At 34.8% G+C, this 21,198-nt stretch overlaps 1 protein-coding gene and 1 pseudogene across 1 annotated transcript; one reads left to right on the top strand and one right to left on the bottom strand.

Annotated features, from left to right (window-relative positions):
* Window positions 1-1,846: 1,846 nt before the first annotated feature.
* On the top strand, window positions 1,847-4,258 carry LOC125195398 (receptor-like protein 2 pseudogene; annotated as a pseudogene).
* Window positions 4,259-7,848: 3,590 nt separating this feature from the next.
* On the bottom strand, window positions 7,849-9,000 carry LOC125195387 (uncharacterized). Its single transcript, XM_048093542.2, has 2 exons — window positions 8,092-9,000; window positions 7,849-8,007 (listed from the first exon to the last, which is right to left on the bottom strand). Exons 1-2 carry the CDS (start codon window positions 8,998-9,000, stop codon window positions 7,849-7,851), a joined length of 1,068 nt encoding a protein of 355 aa, XP_047949499.1.
* Window positions 9,001-21,198: the final 12,198 nt, after the last annotated feature.

The following is a 21,198-nucleotide window of genomic DNA, read 5'->3' as shown; positions in this document are numbered from 1 at the left end:
TCAAGCAGGGTCGGTACGATATACGTTATCGAAACCATCATACTGTATATCTTATATTTAAAAATTTGGTATGACAAAAAAGTATTTCTCCGCCCCATAAAAATATAGACATATGATATTTCATGAGAATTAAGACAAAATTGGTAAAATAAGAGAGAAGTGAAGAGTAGTTAAAATAGTGTTAGCGGATAGAGAGACCCTCATTGTTGTTAGTGTTTTAATGGTTGTAAATGTTGTAATAACTTGATATACAAAGGTAATAAATTATGATAACTTTCCATAATGGAAATGCCCATATTTTTATGGGACAGACAAAAATGGAGAGCGCACCTTATCTGAATTTTCGGTGTACCAAATTTTTGGCATGACGAGTTTTAATACCGATAGCGTACTGCATTTTCGGTATGTCATTTGACATTCGGTATACCTTACTTTTGCGGTATACCAGACTTCTACAGTATATCGGACTACGGTACGGCAAATAAAAATCCCATTATTTTTGTATTGGATTTAGTTTTGATTTATATATTATCGAAAGTTGTAGTAATATTTTGAAAAATGACTCAACTATGACTTTTATGAAACTGACGATTCCATCATTCCACAATCTCAAATTTTCCTAATTTTTATTGATTTTTTTTATATATACCTAAAATTCGGTTATACCATATTTTCAGTATACCTCGGGATATATAGGTATATGAACATTCATAATGTTACTATACCAAAATAAACTGCTAAGGTATCATACCTTAAGAACAATTGCAGTACAACAAAAATACGGTATTCTTGAAAAAATTTTGATACGATAAGAGCGGTATTTCGATATTTCCGTATTTTTAACCACCCGTAATTATCGCAACTACTTAACTAATTATTTTAGCCATCGGCTTGGTGTTGGTCTGAAAATAAGGGAAATTAATCGAATTTAGTTGCAACCCCCATTTTGTTCTTCCAAATTCAAATAATTTTTCCAAAAAAATAGAATTCTACTAACTACCCTGATTCCTCCTTGTTTTAGGAAAAAAACGTGTTGCTAAACAATGTGTTATGTTAAGGGGAATGCACAATTAAAGGAGTTGACGCAGTCAAGTGTGTATAGTTTTAATTTTGTTTTATCTATGTCAAGTTGACATAATTATGTTAGACTCATTAGTCACCATTACCTCATAAAACCAAATAATAATCATCGTAAAATATCGCAACTTGCAATATAAATTCAAAACTAATAAATACATCGTTACCTTAGATCACTCTCATATTACAAAGAACAAATATATAGCGACTCGTGCATCCTATTCCTAATTCACATTAATTCACATTTATGTAAATTCTCATTAATTCATTGCAATTATGGTCGTTATATTCGAATTCTTTTGACATGGGTGTTGGTAAGATCTACAAACTTGTAATCTATAATATAGATTAATATGGCAATGAACCACAATTCAATTCGTAGCACGATTCTCCTTCATCCTATTGGTTGAGATTTTAGTCAGCATAAAGATCGACTAAAAAATCTGATATTTGTAATGAGAATTATGTTCTGTTGATAATTCAAATATTACTCAAGGTTGTGGTTGAGTAAAGTTGAGCTTCCACTCACTCCAACTAAGTTAATTATAGAAGGTTAAAACTTGATTTGATATTTTATTTGGTAAAAACCAAGTGTTTCATGCTTTTGATCGAAATAAGTGTCCATTTTTTCTTGTTTTAACAAGGGTGGACCTATCCCATTTCCCTTTACACCAATGAATCATTATTTTCCACCCTAGTCAGTTCTTTCCAATATTCAAATCTATCTCAGGAGTGGATGATGTGAAAAGAAGGGAGAAAATTAATCAAAATGGCCAAACCCATGCTCCTTGTGATCCTCTCTCTCAATTTGTTCCTCCTCTCAATAAATGATGTACTAAGTTGCAACAAACATGAACAAGATTCCTTACTAACATTCATCTCTTCCCATCCCCCTCCCCACAACCTCAGCCTCAACTGGTCTCCCTCCACTAATTGCTGCCATTGGCAAGGCATAGCCTGCGCATCCCGCAACGGTGCCCCTCGTGTCACACATCTTTGGCTGCCTGAAAAAAATCTCTCTGCCACCTCCCTCACTCTACCGAGCCTTCCTTTCCTAGCCCACATAAACCTCTCCCACAACCATCTCTCCGGCCTCCTCCCCTCTCTTCCTCCTCGCCTCCTCACTCTCGACTTGAGCTTCAACTCCCTCTTCGGCCCACTCATCCGCACTCTCCCCATCACCATCCACACTCTAGACCTCTCAAGCAACCGCTTCAATGACTCCTTTGATCCCTCATTTCTTCTCCCTCAACCATCCAATTTACTCATCTTCAACATCAGCACCAATAGTTTCACCTCCTCCAATCCTTCATCAATTTGCAACATCTCCCCACTCGTCAAAATCTTGGATTTCTCCATGAATCAATTCATTGGTCCTATATCACCTTCCCTCGCCCAATGCTCAAACCTTCAAGTTATCAGAGCAGGCTCCAACTCCCTCTCGGGTCTACTGCCACGCGACCTTTACACCCTGACAAGGCTCCGAGAAATCTCCCTACATAACAACCAACTTTCCGGGCCAATCAACACGGCCATTGTGAACCTATCAAACCTCATTATCTTAGAGCTCCATGTCAATCAACTAAGCGGTGAGATACCTCAAAACATAGGGCTGGTTTCCAAATTAGAGCAGCTGCAGCTCCACTCCAACAACCTCAACGGAACCTTCCCACCCTCTCTAACAAAATGCACCAACCTCACCACTCTCCTCCTTCGCAACAACTTCTTCAACGGCCAAATCTCCACTTTCAACTTCTCCAAACTCCAACGCTTACAAGCAATTGATCTCGGAAACAACACCTTCTATGGTAACATCCCGGACACCCTCTGCTTGTGCAAGTCCATCACTGCAATCCGGCTGGCCTTCAACCAGCTCAGCGGCGAAGTCCCTCCTTGTATGGCCTCTCTCAAATCTCTCACTCACATCTTCCTTACCGAAAACCAACTCTCCAACGTTGTGGGAACCCTGGACACACTCAAACACTGCCAGAATTTGGCAGTCCTCTTCCTCAACATATGCTTCAACGACGAGAGAATGCCCGACAACAACGACCTGCTACACTCGGACACCTTCAAGAATCTGCAGATTCTGACTCTAGGAGGATGCCAACTCAAAGGCCAAATCTCAACTTGGATTTCAAAACTGAAAAAGCTCAAAGTTCTGAACCTCTCATTCAACAAACTCTCAGGTGCAATTCCGGCGTGGGTAGGATCAATGCCAAGCCTGTACGTCCTCAACTTAACTCAAAACTCACTGACGGGAGAGATCCCACGCGAGATAACGAGGCTGCCTGCGCTGATATCCGACAAAAGCAGCACCGACATGAGCCATCTCGCGTTGCCCTTTCTATACGACAATCTTCAGTACAACCGACTCTTCAACCTGCCGCGCAGCCTGAAACTCGGGAGCAATAGTCTCAGCGGCAGAATTCCAACAGAAATCGGGCAGCTGAAGCTCCTCCAAGTATTGGAACTGAGCAACAACAATTTGAGAGGCAGCATTCCTGAGCAGCTGTCGAATCTGATAAATGTGGAGAAACTGGACATGTCAGGGAATGATCTGACGGGAGAGATTCCGAAATCGCTGACGAAGCTGCATTTCCTGTCAGCATTCAGCGTGGCGGATAATGATCTGGAAGGGGAGATTCCGAAGGGAGGTCAGTTTGAGACGTTTGGAATTGGCGCATTTGAAGGGAACACTAAACTGTGCGGTGATGTGATACACAGAAGCTGCGGCGGCGCGATTGTGATAAACAGGCCTAGGCCCTATGAAGAAAAAGATGGCGGGAGTAAGAGTCTTTGGTATTATATGCAATTGCCTCTTGGATTGGGATACTTTGTTGGACTAGTTGGAGGTACTACTTTACTCTTCTTCAAGAGTTGGTAGTCGATTAGTAATTAATCATAGTATGCGTTTATTCATTCTCATTCTCATCCGTGTATATGCAAATAAATTATCACCATTCTTTCTTGTTTAGGTTGGAAATATTACACACACTCACAAAAATAGTCCTCCCTCTGTTCCATTTGTCCAAAGATATTAGACTCATTTCTTTTGGCACAAGAATTTATGAGGTGTTGTTTAGTGGTATAATTAGAATTAGTAATAAAGTAGATTTTTACTATAAATAAAAATGACCCAATTATGTTGCGACACCCTAAAGTGATATACGAGTCTAATATCTTGAGTCGGAGGGAGTAATTGCTATTGTTTTCTCAAAGTAGTTGCATGCAAGAATTAAATTTTGTGATTAGAGGACTTTTTTCTGAGTTTCAAGAATAGCATCATTTTGTATCTTTAAAGAGAAATAACTGGATTGCCCAATTTAAAAAATAATGCAGAATTAAAGTAGTGTTAAAGTTTGATCAGTTTATTATCACTTTTGTATCTTTAAAGAGAAATAACTGGATTGCCCAATTTAAAAAATAATGCAGAATTAAAGTAGTTTTAAAATTTGATCAGTTTATTATCACTGTTAATTTTTTGTATGACATTATAAATTTTTAGAAATATATCATGCTTACTAGGACCAAATACTCAAAATTCATAATCAATAAATGAAAAAAAGTACTCCTTCCGTCCCACAAAGGATGTCACACTTGTGGGACGACACGAGATTTTTAGGAGGTTTTGTTTTGTGTGTTAAATGGAGAGAAAAAATATAATTTTTATATTCATGTGAGAGAGAACTTTTTCCAAAAAAGAAAATGTGACATCTTTTATGGGACAAACTAAAAAGGAAAGTGTGACATCTTTTGTGGGACGGAGGGAGTATGAATTTTATTTTATTAATTATATGAAAATTAAATATTATTTTAGTAAAAATATATTCTTGATATGTCATAAAAAAAATTAAACGTTATATGTTTTGGGCGTGATTTGAAATTCAATTTTGTAATAACTATAACTAACTAGGGATTGTGATCAATTGCTTACTCACCCCTTAATTGTCAACTACAACAAATTTATAATCATAGGAATTTAGAGATCTAATAGTCTATAAATTGCCCATGTATGTGTAGTTTCGTTTTTCATATTTAATATTAAAAAGATAAAAATAACTACCAAATTTAAGGTTTATGAACATTATATCAATATAATAAATTAAATAAGTCAACACGAATGTATGAAAATGTCTATACAGTTTCATATTGACATTATCCATGCATTATATTGACAGTATTCTACAAGTTGTATTGGTATAAACTGTTTCACAAATTATATGAAAATTCACGAAAAATATTATCAAATTTTGACATCGAAACATATGCATGTAGGATCTCGTTGGAATCCTTATAAAATTATCTTTAATTTGATATACTGTGTGAAAAAATAATTTAAATCGAGATAGTTATATGCATTTACAGTGTTGGGATATTTTTTAAAAGTTAGTTATAGTTAATTGGTTGTTACTTGACATTAATATCGGTAATTGACCTTTACAAGTATTGATACTCGTAATTGAATGATCGTGTGCCTTGATTTAATGATCTAATGTCTATCATTTAGTTATGGTTAGCAATTTAAGATTGAGTTATCAATATAATACACCCCTAACTAAGTAATACTCATTCGGCCTCAATATGTGTCTTATTTTAATCGTATACGCATATTTTAAAAAATAAAAGAAAAGTTCATATTTTTATATATTAATATTAAATAATATTTGAATCAAATAAGTTAATGAAATTGGAACAAGTAATAGGTACGGAGGGGGTATAATATAAGAGTATAATTAGATTGACTTGCAAAAGATATTTGATAATCAATGTTATAGTAATTTTTGGAGGGAACATCTTTTTAAGTCCACGAACTTTGTTAAAGTATCATTTGAGGTTTGTAAACTTTGAAAATATCATTTTAGGTCCGTCAACTACAAGTTAATATCATTTGAGGTATTTTGAACATTTTTCGGACGAAAATGCCCTTAAGGCCTTCAAATGGCAATTTAGACAATTCTTTCTCCACTCATCTTGCGTCAAAGACCTAGATTCCAACAAATTTTTTTACTATTATTTAATTCAATTACCATTCAAATTGAATTTAAATATAATTAAAATTTGCCATAAAAAAAACTCCCTCCGTCCCATGTTATTTGTACTCTTCACAAAGTACCTTAAGGCCATGGGGGCAATTCAATCTATTTACCCTCTCATTTTAATTAAAGTGTATAGTTTTGGGATAATTGATGTACCAAAAAAGATGTTCCCTCTAATTTAATTTTTAAAATAAAAATATCTTAACGATATTAATATTCTATACAATGAATTATTTACGTTTAGTTTTACTTATTTATAATATTTTAGATCTTGTACTATACTTAATATTAGAGTGAACTACAAAATTAGCCCCTATGTGTGGTGGATCGAACTCTGGAGGTACTTATGTTTCAAAAAATACACCAGACACCTCTATGTATGGGTATAATATCATTTGAGGTCCCTTTTCACTTTTACTGTCTTCCATGCACTTCCCATCCTCCTTATTTTTTGAAAATGCCTGTCTTCCATGCACTTCCCATCCTCCTTATTTTTTGAAAATGCCACTCCAAGGCCATTTCAGTCTTTCCAATTTTCACACTTTACAAAAATATTGGTATCTTTGTATAAACATCTTCTTCTTCTTTCTGAAATTCACATCTTACTTCTCTCTCTTGCACTCTTCTCTATGTGTTTTTTATTTGTTAGAAAGTAATTAGTGTTGTGTTCGTCGTTCGTCTTCTTCAATGTCAACCCAGTCGGTGAACTCGTCAAATGTCGGCGAAATTGGTTGCAGGTGGCTCAGATTTAACTACGAAAAGTGTTGGTGTGGCAACAAAGCTGTTTTAAAAATTGTCTCAAATTCAAGAAAGGATACGTTTGGTATGCTGTATTTTACCTGTGAGAACAAAGGCAAAATAGGTGGTTGCAGATTCTTCAGATGGCGCTATCCCACATCTATCGACAACGTTAGAAGCCCTATTGCAAAATGTGAAGTTGGGAATCGTAGAATAAAGGCCGAAGGTGTAGAGCATTTTTTGTTGTGTTGTTGTTTTGCAGCTTTAATTTTGTCTTTTGTCGCAATTTTCCTGACTTTTTCAAGTTAATGGATATGATTTGTTGATTGTCTATTGCAGTTTAAGATTTCTTGATTTAAAATTCTTAGTGTTGAGAAGTTGAAAATATTGAAAATTGGAGTTGTTGTCGTTTTCTCCCCCGCTTGGCTTTCGCCATTTTTAGTGAATGAATTTGAGTTTTTTGATGAAAGTGAATCTCTGGCTATTGTTTGAGTGGGTCTGTGCTACGTGGCAGGGCTTTTTATTATTGGTTTTTGGATATTGAAGTCAACAATGAAGAGACAGTAAAGTTGTGAGATGCAGCTATAAAGTTTCAATGATAGAATGAATATAAAGGATGAGATATAATAATGATGATTTAATTAATTTTAAACTAGACATGTGAACATGAAGCATAGTATTTTATACGAAGTTCAAGTATTCAAATAATTGGTTATAATTGCATCCTAATTAATGATGGTAAATCTTGTATAGACTATTAAATTGTCACATGTATAAAGGCATGCAAGATAATATTTCTTCATACACTTCCCAAAATATAATGTTAAAATACCCAAAAGAGTAGAGTAGTTGGGCAAAGTAGAGTAGAGTAGCAAAATATTGTTCCAAAAGTAACAACAAAAGTGAGTGGGAAAAATTCTCAACTGAAGATTGTTTCTAAAATAAAGTTACCATTCTTGCCTTTTCCAAAAAAAACCTTGGACCATCCCATGACCTAATCATCGTTGCCCCTCCTTCCACATCTTTGGGCAGTGCTCCTTCTCTTCCTGTATGTTATTGGTACCTCCTGCCTCATTTGCCCTTGCCTGTGGCTTGATGATTCACCTTGCGCAGCAGCTGGAGGAGCTTGAGATTGACATTCGTTCTGGTTATGCTAAGAGAAGACAAAAAATTAGATTTCATTTTTGGCACCCCACAGAAGATTAAATATCTTTTCAGGTACACAAAACAGATTTACCTCATGTGGACGCACATTCGACGAACTAGTTGATGTATTCATGGGATCATTCGAACAAGTTCGCCTGTTATGCCCAATAACTCCGCACCACCCACACTTGGCCGACATCTGTCGCTGGAGACATTCCACACCGTCATATCGAACCATTATCACTGTCTTTTCTGATCTATTCTTCTTAGGCCTCCCACGTTGTCGTTTACTGCGTGGTGGTTCAAGGTCAAACCCGACCTCCGATGACTTTGACCAATTGTCAACCCCATTAATGGGGTAAAGTACATTCCGGTACAAAAGTACCATGGAATCTATCTTGTAGTACGGAGATACATAGTCCGTGATTTCTCGGTCAATTTTGAGAATGCACGAAACGGCGTGTACGCATGGAATACCTCGTATCTGCCACCGCCTGCATGTGCATGATTTGTGCCTCAAGTTGACCACAAACTGCCCACCGGGTCCACTGACTTGGTAAGAATCATCACCATTGAAAATTGCCCGCCAAGAACCAGCATGCTTTGATTCCTTCTCGATATACTCCTTAATCACGGGAGGAACTGGATAATCGTAGGTTTGAATCCACTTCCCCCTGTATTGAATCCTCTGCATTTGCTTAGTCCGAAGCTCCTCCAACATGGTGATGATAGCCATCTCGCGAGCCTCAACGATCTTCGAGTTGAATGTTTCACACATATTGTTCAGTAACGAGTCACAGCGAGCATGCTCAGAGAAAAATGCAGTCACCCATTTCTCCTTTGGCGCAGCGGCAACCAAGTAATTGTAGGCAGCAACATTCTTCACCTTCAGGGCTTCCATCCGCCTCTCGTACTGTTCGACAGTGGTGGAACCAGCGATCCCCCACAATGTGTTGCGCAACTTTTCACCTAGAAATCTTTTGTTGAAGTTATTGTACATGTGTTGGAGACATAATCGGTGCTCACTTTGTGGGTACTTCTGGGCAATTACCAACCCGAGTCCCTAAAAAGACACAAAAATGACGTGGCTATGTTTAGTAAAACATAATATCATATTTGGTCAATATATTGTTAGGTTTGGTATACTGAAAAGCATGTTTTTGAGCAAGTCTCGCACGAATAGAATCAATATATTATTACATTGTGTTTGTTTGTGCATTTATAAGATGTTTTATAAACATTTAAATGTATAAGAAGCAAACAAAGTCTAAGTCTTTTGCTTAGTAGACTGGTTGTGGGCGTCGTCCATTTTAAGGTAACACAGTCGGTTCTATGCAATGCTTTGCAAAAGAAAAAGAAGAATTTCACAACCCAGATAGGCTTAGACTACCTATCGTGAAAGGTTGCAATGTCAGTACGATTATTTCTAAGCCTTACTAAAATAAGATGACGTTGATGTGGTATAGCACTGAATGGATCTAACAGCAAGACGTGTCTTTATGCTATCTACTGAAAGACTAGGTCTTGATAAATAACTATTTCTTAATCAACATACGTTAGCATTGAGCATACGGTATTGATTATGCACTACTTTGACTTATCAAATGGTGCGGGTTTTTCGCAACCCAATAATCCTGATATATTGGGTAGTGGTGATTAATATCTAGCGGTGCTAGGATTGTAATTATGTTGAATCGTGCGCGAGGTGAGTCTCGTTTGATAATGTCCTCAAGAGGAGCTTGAACAAGGTTTTATTATTCGGAAACTGGCCAGTTGGAGTTTTATTACTCCATGAATAATAAATAAGTGTTTCTTGCTGAGTCCACTCTTGGAATTAATAAGATGTTAATTAATTAAGTCCATAACAGACTTCAATTAATTAATGGACATTTATATCTTAAGCGCGGGAAATAAATAATATAAATAACGGAAACCCGAATTACTTGTAATTTCGGATTTGGATGGGGAGTGCAATACTACTTCTGTAGTGGCTGCTCGTAATATTCCAATATAAGCTTGTATTAAATTGTGGGTTCAATTTAATTAGTAAAAAGCTAATTGGGGGAGCCCATATCCAAAACCTTCCATAGATCCCTTACTGGGCCCAATATGAACTTAATATAAATAGGAGAATAAAGGAGAGACAGAATTAATTTATTAGTAGTAGAAATTTTCGTTCCCCTCTAATTTGAGAGGAGCTCGAAAATTCTCTCAGCTCTCCCCCCGTGAGATTTTTCTGTCTTCTTTATTCGAGTCCTAGTATTTTGATAAGATCAGCCCACCCTGATATTGAGATACAGTTTGGGAACCAGTCAGAAGATCTGTGGTCTAGTATTGAAGATCATCGTGGAGAAGGCGCAAGTAATCGTCGATTCTTTGGAGAATCAAATCGGTAACTCTTAACCATAGAAATCATGTTTAGGATTTATATTTTCTAAGCATGAATTATTTGCGTTCTAGCATGCAATTATCTGTTTAACGTGTGAATTGATTAATTGCATAATCGGTCAAATAGATCCGTATCTGATTTATTTATTTTGTACAAGTCTTCTGCTGTGCAAGGGGCACCAAACCCCAGCATATATATGAAACAGCCAAAACATGTCAATGGTGGAGTTAGGATGAGTCTGCAGGAGTTCACCTTTGTAGTCGTACAACTTCTTGTACTGGGCTCCCGCTCGACCAAATATCCCCTCAAGTGCGTACTCCCTAGTACGGTAGGCCTTCATTCGACTCAGTGTGGAGCTGAAATCCTCGTCCACGCATTTCCTAATCGCTTGTAGAGGAATGTGGGGGTTGGCCTTAATTTTCTCCGTGTACCTCCTTCCCAACCACTTAGCCGATATCCACCGGTTGGTATTCACAAGGCAGCATGTGTATGCATGAGCCTTCTGCTATGTATTCACTACAAAGTCTTCTGTATCGTTCTTTCTCCAGTATACGAACCACTTGCATTTGTTGTAAGCACCACGACATTTGGCCCTCATTTATTCTTTTTCATTCTTGGCCATATACACTGGACGCCTACTCATCACTCCGTATTGCCTTAATGCCTCGAACACCGACTCTTTATCAGGAAAGAGATCACCAATAAACCAATCTGGGCATAGATTATTAGTCAATTGGAAAACTCGGTGAGCTGTTTTCCTCCGACCACCCTTTTTCCCAACCACTTCTTCATCTTCATCTGAACTTTCGATGTTCCTTAGTTCCGCAGTCGGCGAATCGTTTAGTGGACCACTTGAGTTCCGATGTTCAGTTAGCACTTCTCTTGCTTCGACAACAGGGATACACTTGCGTTTTTTAATTGGTGCGCATTCGTCTCTTATTGATCCTCTTTCTCCCGCTCTTCTAGATTCACTACTCGCTCCAAGAGTTGGCGGACCTCCGTCGGTCGAAGAACCTGCAGCACCACGTGCAAGCAAACTTTCAAAGAAAGTTGTGAAGAGTTGTTCATCACGACACATATGCGCCAAAGATATGAATTGGTCAAGGTTGTCGTCCTCCTCATCATAGTTGGCCTCATCACGTAACGGGCATTCATCATCGTCCATTTCCATACCAACTGTATACTCCTCATTCTCACCAGCAGGCTCTCTAACTTCTCTTTCAACCTACACAAACAAATAGGCATGTATAAAAATTTCAACCAAGGCATCATGAATAAGTATTATATCAAAACGAGGACCAAGGGATTCAATTATATCAGAACAAGGACTTGGTAGTGTTACCTCTTCATGACCAGGGTATACAACAGAACCATCATTTGTGCACTCAGTTTGACTCTGTTAAAACAAAACCAAAACAATGACTAATTAAACATCAACCAAAATTTTTTATCAAATTGACAACTATATGTGAAGACAACTTCTATGTAGTCCATGTAGTACCTCCATTGCCATAGTGCAACAAGTATTGGAACCGTCGATTGGGATGTTGCCAAGTATCCCCTCATGAAAGTTTAAAATGTCAAGCTGCATAGCAAACATAAACTTAAACTTAAAAAACATTTCCTCAATCATATATTTTACACATAGATACAAATATCACACACAAGAGCATATAGAATCTTATTCGTACATATTATTCGCCTCATTTTCATATAGATGACACTAATCTCATGATTAATTACATAGTATATTTCATGTACCAGCATTTACAACGTATACCTATATCTCACTAATTATATTTTGGTTATAATTATATAACCAACGTTTTACAGTAACTAGTCTCCCTTAGAAAATTAATTCACCTTATTACTCATACCTTATTCCAGATCATATTCATGATAAAAAAAAAATCTAAACAAATGGATTTGCTATATAAAATTATAAGTTAGTCATTCTTATCAAATTTTAAAGATGCACCCGTTGATCATTATTAGTTCTAATAATTTTTACATTGTGCACTTTATCAAGTCTAAAATACATGTATGAATTTAAATCAAGCTAATAATATTCACAATATTTGGCTCAACCTAAATAAAGTTCTCGGTCATTTCTAATCTTCAATACCACTTCTATTTTAATAAATTTCATATTATAAACATCATATTTCTAACTAATATTTTCCTATACTTTCGTTTCTTGATTGATCTTGGAATCATGACATATTAACTTTGAATCTAATAATCAAAACATCATATTCAACATTCAATGATAACATATTAACCAATAATTCAAAGATAATACTCACACATACTTCTTTGTTATCAATAATTTAAGAAAAAATCCAATATATAAATAACTCAAACATGTTGTAGATTTTCAATATATCACTATTTTTATCATAGTGTCGTTCACTATAAGCCTCTTTTTTTTGCTTTCTTAATTACAATAACAATTTTTCTAGGACCATTTTCGGGGCGTTAAAATAGCATTACCATGTCAATATCAGCGAAGAAGTCCATGAAGTCCGCTTCTCCCAATGACTCATCATCTATAGGCGCCTTGCCTCTATCTCTTCTAACCGCTGCTGGCTGCATTTGGCATTTCATCTGGAATTGGGATGTCATCCAAATTAGGAATTTCATTCACAACTGGGATTTCAATGACAACCTAACAACATAAAAGATACACATGTTGAAAAATTAATATCATTATACATACCCAAGTATGATTTAGTTCAATTAACACACCCACATTTATTACCTCTTCCAACACCACAGGGTGGCCCATTACAAATGCATGCACAGATTCATCTGAATGCACAACATCTTCAGCTTGAACAGAACACTCCATAGCAACACCACCATCCTCCGTAGCACCCATTGCCTCCATAATGTCCCCCTCTACATCAGCCCCATGATCTGAAACACCAATAACCTCATTCAACCTCCCCATCAAATTTTCACCCAACAATCCATCCTGTTCTAGACTCCTCCTTAGCCTCTTGTCTTCCTCGAGGCTGTTTCGGAGGTACTCTTCGAATTCAGGATCAGGTACATACCAACACAACATCTTCAGCTCGGCATTACACATCGGTTCCTGTTTGGGGTTTGGTTTCGGTTTAGGGGCTTCCTCTATCTCTTCAATAACTACTCCACTGTTGGGCAGCCGTTCAAACTTCTCCAAAATTGTAAATTCATCTGCCATCAGCTTCACCACGGCCTCTACATGGCTGATCTCCACGCTATAAACGTGAATCTCCTTCCACTTACCGCCTAACAACGAAAGGAAACGATCCATATGCTTTTCATCATACAGTGGGTGTTTAGGCTCACCGTGTTTTAGGCTGACTAACTCGTCATTTTTTTCAGGGTCACAGTAGTACCACTCGCAAATGTAATTCCGCTGGTAACCCAACGCGACCATGATCGACGATAGCTCAAAAAGATTGAACAGCGTAGTGTCGCATTTGTCGATATAATTCAATCTCCCACCAACGTACATCTCGCTGTGGAATACACCGCCGTGATGCATATGGTAAAAAGAGCATCACTTCCTGTAAAAAAAAAAAACAAAAAAAAAAAAAAAAAAAACCTTCAAAAATTCATTATTTCCTACTCCCTCCGTCCCACAAAAGATGGCACACTTTCCTTTTTAGTTTGTCCCACAAAAGATGTCACATTTCCCTTTTTGGAAAAAGTTATCTCTCACATGAATATAAAAATTATATTTTCTCTCTCCATTTAACACACAAAACAAAACCTCCTAAAATCCCGTGCCATTTTCAAAGTATGCCGACTTCTCTGGGACAGAGGGAATACTTTAAAATTGATACAAACCCTACGTTTTCACGATTTCCTAAAATGATGAAATACGAAAAATGAGCATGTAAAGGTCGAGAATCATACCATATTCGTCGTAAGGGTTGAAGTTGGTTAGCTTTGCCTGACGGAGAACCCAAACTTCGTCCTCTAGGATAATCGTCTCCGGAAGCCTTGACGAAGACGCCTCTCCTCTTCGGCCATCGCCACCACCGTCGCGGCCGTCGTAGGTCGCTCCTTTCCGGGGAGCTCCACGATTGCATCCCATTTTGTGTGCGCGCGAGAGATAGAGAGAGACTGAAACCCTTGTGTCTTTGTGCGAGAGAGAGCGAAGTGCTAAGAGTAAGAGTGAGGGGCGAGAGAGTGAGAGTGTACTAGGATGGAAGCTTATTCTTATTTTAGGAGGGAACGAAAACCTCTTTGCATGTGACTTTTTGAATTCCACCCCAAAACATAATATCAAATTATCCCCCTAGACACACTACCCAAAAGCCTGCCATGTAGTCAATATCCCAATTAATGCGACATGAAAAATAATGATGAAATATTGGAAAGACTGAAATATCCTCAGTGGCATTTTCCGAAAAAAAGAAGGGAGTGAACGAAATGAAAGACCGTAAAAAATGAAAAAGGACTTCAAATGATATTATGCCCATACATAGAGGTGTTTGAGGCGTTTTTTGAAACATAGGTACCTCCAGAGTTCGATCCACCATACATAGGGGTCAATTTTGTAGTTCACTCTTCCAACAGTGAAATAACATAGGTATAAATATATGTAAACATTATACTTATACAATATTTGTATATAAAAGCAGTTCAATTTATTGGATGGAATATTAATTTTTCAATCTTAAAACTATACATAGAAGAATAAGTTATTTTTAAGTGCAATACAAAATTGACAATTAAAAATAAATTAAAATTCATTAACATACACAAAGTCTTAAATAATTCAAAGAGCTAAGTTTTATTTTATATACTTTTATGTAGTAATTGTAGTCTAAAAAAATTAGTTGAAATTATCAATAATCAATTCAATAAAAAAGACAATGGCATTCCTTAGTTGAATATATTATTAATTTATGATTGTTTAATTAAATAAAAATTAATAGTTGCTATCAATTGTTTAATACCATAACGTCGCGTCTTAATATTATCATTAGGCCATTTACAACATCATGAAAACTGTTCATAGTTATCATATCTATTCCCTTGACTATTCGTGAATCATATATTTTTTTTACTTTATTAAATTTGTATTTCAATGTAGTATATATTATATTATGATTAACTTAAATTTTCAGAAAGAAGAAAGTGGATGGATAAAAAGAGAAAAATAAATTACATTCTTTAATGAAATTGAGAAAGTAAATAGATTGAATTGCCCTTCATTGCCTTAAGGGTACTTTGGTCATGAAAATATTGGAAATAGCCAAAAAAAGTACTTGATTTGATATTAACTTATAGTTGATGGACCTCAAAAGATATTATGAAATGTTACGGACCAAATTTGTTCATTTAGGATAGTTGATGTACTAAAAAAGATGTTCCCTCATTATATTTAGTTTATTTGTTTTGAAATTAGATAGCTATAAATTTGGATTGTCCAAATTGCCATTTGAAGGCCTTAAGGGAATTTTCGTCCGAAAAAAGTTCAAAATACCTCAAATGATATTACCTTTTAGTTTACGGACCTAAAATGAAATTTTTAAAGTTTACAGACCTAAAATGATACATTGGCAAAGTTCATGGACCTAAAATGATACATTGACAAAATTCATAAACCTAAAAAGATGTTCCCTCTAATTTTTAAAATATAATTTATAATAATGATATTGTAACATCTCAAAATTAGTATTCTACAAATATTACTCATTTCAAATAGAAAGTTATCGGATTGAAATCTATTAATAGATATTTTGAAAGGACACAAAAAAGTAGAAATAAAATAAATATTAATGTATTTAATTAGAAATGAATAACTTTTGTTAATCACATACTATATTTTATAAATTTCAAATATTATGATTAGGACGTCACCCAAGTTTGAATGAATATGAAAAACTTATATGAATAAAGGAATATCTATAAAACTATCTTGATCTTGAGAAATGTGATTGTCGTGTACTCGTGTAACATAGAAGAGAATAAGAAAATTGGATCAAGAATTTACTTAGTCAAACTCTTATATGTGCCACCATTAAGATAAAATGACATTTATTCTCAAATGTGGTGAGTCAACAACAGACTCTCTCGGCAGGCATGCACAAACCGAACCGAACCGTCGGTTAACCAGCGGTTCGAAACTGCCGGTTCATGAATCGGAACCGGAACTGTCGCCGGCGGTTCGAACTGGCAAACGGTTCGGCGCTTCTAGCGGGCCAGTTCAGGTTCAAAGAAATGTGGAACCGGAACTGGCGGTTCCAAACCGCCGGTTCAACTGTTGAACCGGCGGTTCAATTAAAATTTAAAAAAAATATATTTTTTATTTATAAAAATTGATTGTTATATTTAAAAAACAATTTTACAAATAAATGAATACAAGGAATTCATAATAGCATATATATATTTGATGGACTTGTGAATTCTATGAAACTATTCTTGGTTATTTCTCTTTATAGAGACATCCTTGAATGCTTTATGTTCCATTTTCGATGTGGGAAAAAATAGGTTGAAGTGTTTTCTTTTATAACTACATGTTTAGATCTTTCATTCATCTTTTTCTAATGTAGGATACAAAACTTTCTTTTATCTTCTACTTTTCTTCAATTTTTTGTGTAATATATATTTTTTGTGTAATATATATAAACAAAATTATTATTTGAATACATTCTTGATTGATAAAAATAAATAATTATTGAGAAATAGTATGATTTTTATATAGAAAAATAATTATTTGTATAATAGTTATTGTTAGACTTATACAATTTGTATTATAATTATTCTCTTAATGTGTATAATAGTAGTATTAGGTAACATATACATAAATTTAAATATAAGCAAATCGATAATGATAAAGAACTAATGAATAATAGTTCATGTAATAATATTTGTTGTTAAATTATCATAATAGAAGATAGAGTACTAATATAGACAAAGAATGATGGGAGATCTATCATATAGTTATAAATAATAACTTTTATCCCACATTGAAAGAAAGAGTAACACATCAAAGAATATGTTAATGTAACTATAAATTAGAATAATCCAATGCACTCTCTTCAAAATTAAAGCCTCAAATAAAGGAAAATATATGATAGATCTCCCATCATTCTTTGTCTATATTAGTATTATTAGTACTTTATCTTCTATTATTATAATTTAACAACAAATATTATTACATGAACTTTTACAAAAGTTCTTTATCATTATCGATTTGCTTATGTTTATATATTTATGCATACATTAACTAATAAATACAATTATACACATTAAAAGAATAATTATTATGCAAATTGTATAAACCTAATGATAACTATTATACAAATAAATATTTTTCTATATACAAATTATATTTCTCAATAATTGTTTATTTTTATCTATCAAGAATATATTCAAATAATTAATTTGTTTATATATATAATACAAAAAATGAAGGAAAGGAGAAGACAAAAGAAGGTTTTGTATCCCACATTGGAAAAAGATGAATGAATGATCTAAACATGTAGTTATAAAAGAAAATACTTCAATATAATTTGTCCTACATTGAAAGTGAAACATAAAACATTCAAGGATGTCTCTGTAAATGAGAAAATCAAGAATGGTTTATGCAAAAAAATAAAATAAAATAAAATTAAGTGAACCGCCGAACCGGCCCTGAACCGGCGGTTTTGGCCGGAAACCGGTGGTTTTGAACCGTTGTCGGATCCGCAGGTTTTTTGAACCGGAACCGGAACCGCATAGACCCTTGGTGGGCCGGTTCAGGTTCACCGAAATCTTGAACCGTGAACTGCTGGTTCCGAACCGGAATCGGCGGTTTTTGAACCGTGTGTACCTATCTCTCAGTTAAAAAATTTGTTGCACATTTCCATTTCGCCCGTCCCACAAAATTTATCATACATCATTTCAATTTTTCCAATTTTTATTAGTGGACAATACATTCCACTAATTTATTATCACTCATATCTTACTGTAAAACTAATATTTAAAAGTAAGACTCATATTAACTAATCTTTTCGATTTACTTTCTAATACTTTTCTTAAAACACGTGCCTTAAGTCAACATGTACAAATTTAAGAGATAGTGGGAATATATTTTATCTCCAATATGCGTAAAATAAATTAGAAATAAGTTTTACATGTGTATAATTGATAGAGTTCTATGAATTGTGTGAATAGTAATTGTCTCCATGAAATGTGAAAATATTGGATGATAGGAAATGTATTAACGTGTGTGTGAGGGAATGAAATGATATTCCTACGTACATTTTTCGCCTTTGTTTGGTATTTTTTCTCTTAGGAATTATCTTTCCATTCCTCATGGAAATAGTCATTCCTTCTATTTAGCTAAGGGATGACCTTCATTCCCACATTTCACACACACAACCCCTCCCCCCTTCCCACACACACTACCACATACATACACCACATTTGCGCACACTCCTTTCCGTGTATATTACAAATAAATATGATCCAAAATAATTTGACAAAAATATTTTTGAATAAATATTTATTTTGTAGAATCAACATATTAATTATTCATATTTCATTTCTTTCCAATCCTATATTATTTGTAGGTACCAACCATAGGAATGAAATCAATCAAGGAATAACAATTCAATTCCATTTATAAACCTTACATTCACCAAACATAAGAATGAAATGGAATCCCCATTTTATTTCCATCCCCATTCCATTCTCATCTCCATTCCATCCTCCTTATTTCATTTTATCATACCAAGAAGCCCCTAAGAGTTATCGAGTGGTTATTAGAAATATGTAATCAAAAGTTCAATGTACTCACGTTAAGACTAAATAGAGATATAAAGTTAAAGATATATTTATAGGTGTGTGTGAAGTTAATGTAATTTTATAAATGTTAACAACGATACTCACTCCGTCTACCAAAAATAGACAAGATGATAAATGACAAGGGTTTTAATGTATAATTGGTAAAGTAAGCGAGAGATAGAAAAAAGTAAGATAGAGAAGGAAAAGTTAGTGGAATGAGTGTTAGTGGATTGTGGGGTTCATATTTAGAATGATGTATATGATTAGTATCGGTTGAAAACTTTCCATTTTTAGACTTAATCTAATTTTGGTAGACAAACCAAAATGGTAAAATTAGTCCATTTTTTTGGATGGAGAGAGTAATAATAATAATAATAATAATAATAATAATGATAATAATAATAATAATAATAATAATAATAATAATAATAATAATATTTTATAATTAATCAAATAATTCATAAAGTCGAACTTTTATTATTTTTATCTGAGAAATGGTAAAAGTGGTGAGTGTGTTATGGATTGGCTGGATGGAAGATTATGCTGATCGTGTATTCGTGCAATATATTCTTGTCAGGTCAATGATCGTCGTTTTGGTGTCATTTGCTTAGTTTTATAGCTGTAGCATGCTTGGAATAAAAACTAAGGTTAATTAGTATAGAATCCATCATAGCTGAAAGGGCGGTTACTACATAAACTAGTATGTTGGTTGTTTATCTTATTACTATCCTAATAGTTTTGAGTATGAGTATCACACTTGTTATGATTAGTGGCCAACTCACGGGAAACACAGGTTAGTTAGGCTAAATAATTAAGGATCAAACAGAGGTTGGGCGGTACGATATACATTACCGAAACCACTATATACTGTATACCTCATCAAAAATTTGGTATGACAAAAAAATTCACCCACATCCCATAAAAATACGGGCATATGATATGACAAGAGAATTAAGAAAAAATTGATAAAGTAAGAGAGAGAATGTAAAGAATAGCTAAAGTAGTGTTAGATGATAGTGAGACTCTTATTATTATTAGTGTTTTAATGATGGTATAGTTGTAGACTATTTGATGTATAGAGGTAATAAATTGTGTTAACTTTTCATAATGGAAATTCCTATATTTTTATGGACGAGCAAAAATGGAAAGTGCATATATTTTTATGGGACAGAAGGAGTAATACATTTTTACCTTACCTGAATTTTCGATATACCGAAGTTTTAGTATGACGAAATTCAATACCGATATCGTATTGTATTTTCGGTATGTCGTACTTTATAAATTCGGTATGCCTTACTTTTGCAATATACCGAACTTTTACCGCATATTGGACTACGGTAGGGCATACCAAAATCCCATTATTTTTGTACTGGATTTAGTTTTGGTTTATATATTATCGAAAGTTGTAGTAATGTACTGAAAAATAACTCAATTATGATTTTTATGAAACTAATGATTCCATCATTCCACAATCTCAAATTTTTCTAATTTTTATTGATTATTTTCGGTATATACATAAAATTCGGTATATATCATATTTTCAGTATACCTCGGCATATATCAGTGTATGAAAATTCATATTGTTACTGTACCGAAATAAACTGTTAAGGTATCATACCTTACCAAATATTGTGCTAAAACAAAAATATGGTATTCTCGATAATTTTTCACTACGAGAGCGGTATTTCAATATTTCCGTATTTTTAACCACCCATAATTATCGCTAACTACTTAACTAATTATTTTAGCCATGGGTTTGGTGTTGGTAAAATAAGGAATAATGGGCTCGGCCGCTCGGGCGCAAGGGAAATTAATCAAATATAGCTTCAAAAAAAATCAGAATTCTACTAACTACTAGAGGAGCCCACGGTTCAGGAACCGGCGGTTACGGTTCGGAACCGCCGGTTCTGGTTTTGGAAATTGTTGAACCGGAATCGAACCACGAGGGTGTTTCGCGGTTACGGTTCCGGTTCCAAAACCGCCGGTTTCGGTTTTGGTTCCGAACCTGCGGTTTTCTGACGGTTTTTTACGGTTTTT

Source organism: Salvia hispanica, chromosome 2 (genome assembly GCF_029641045.1).
Source record: "Salvia hispanica isolate PSC_SH4W2 chromosome 2, Shi_PSC_v1, whole genome shotgun sequence".
In the NCBI taxonomy this organism is placed as follows: Eukaryota; Viridiplantae; Streptophyta; class Magnoliopsida; order Lamiales; family Lamiaceae; genus Salvia; species Salvia hispanica.
This window is presented reverse-complemented; position numbering and strand designations above follow the sequence as displayed.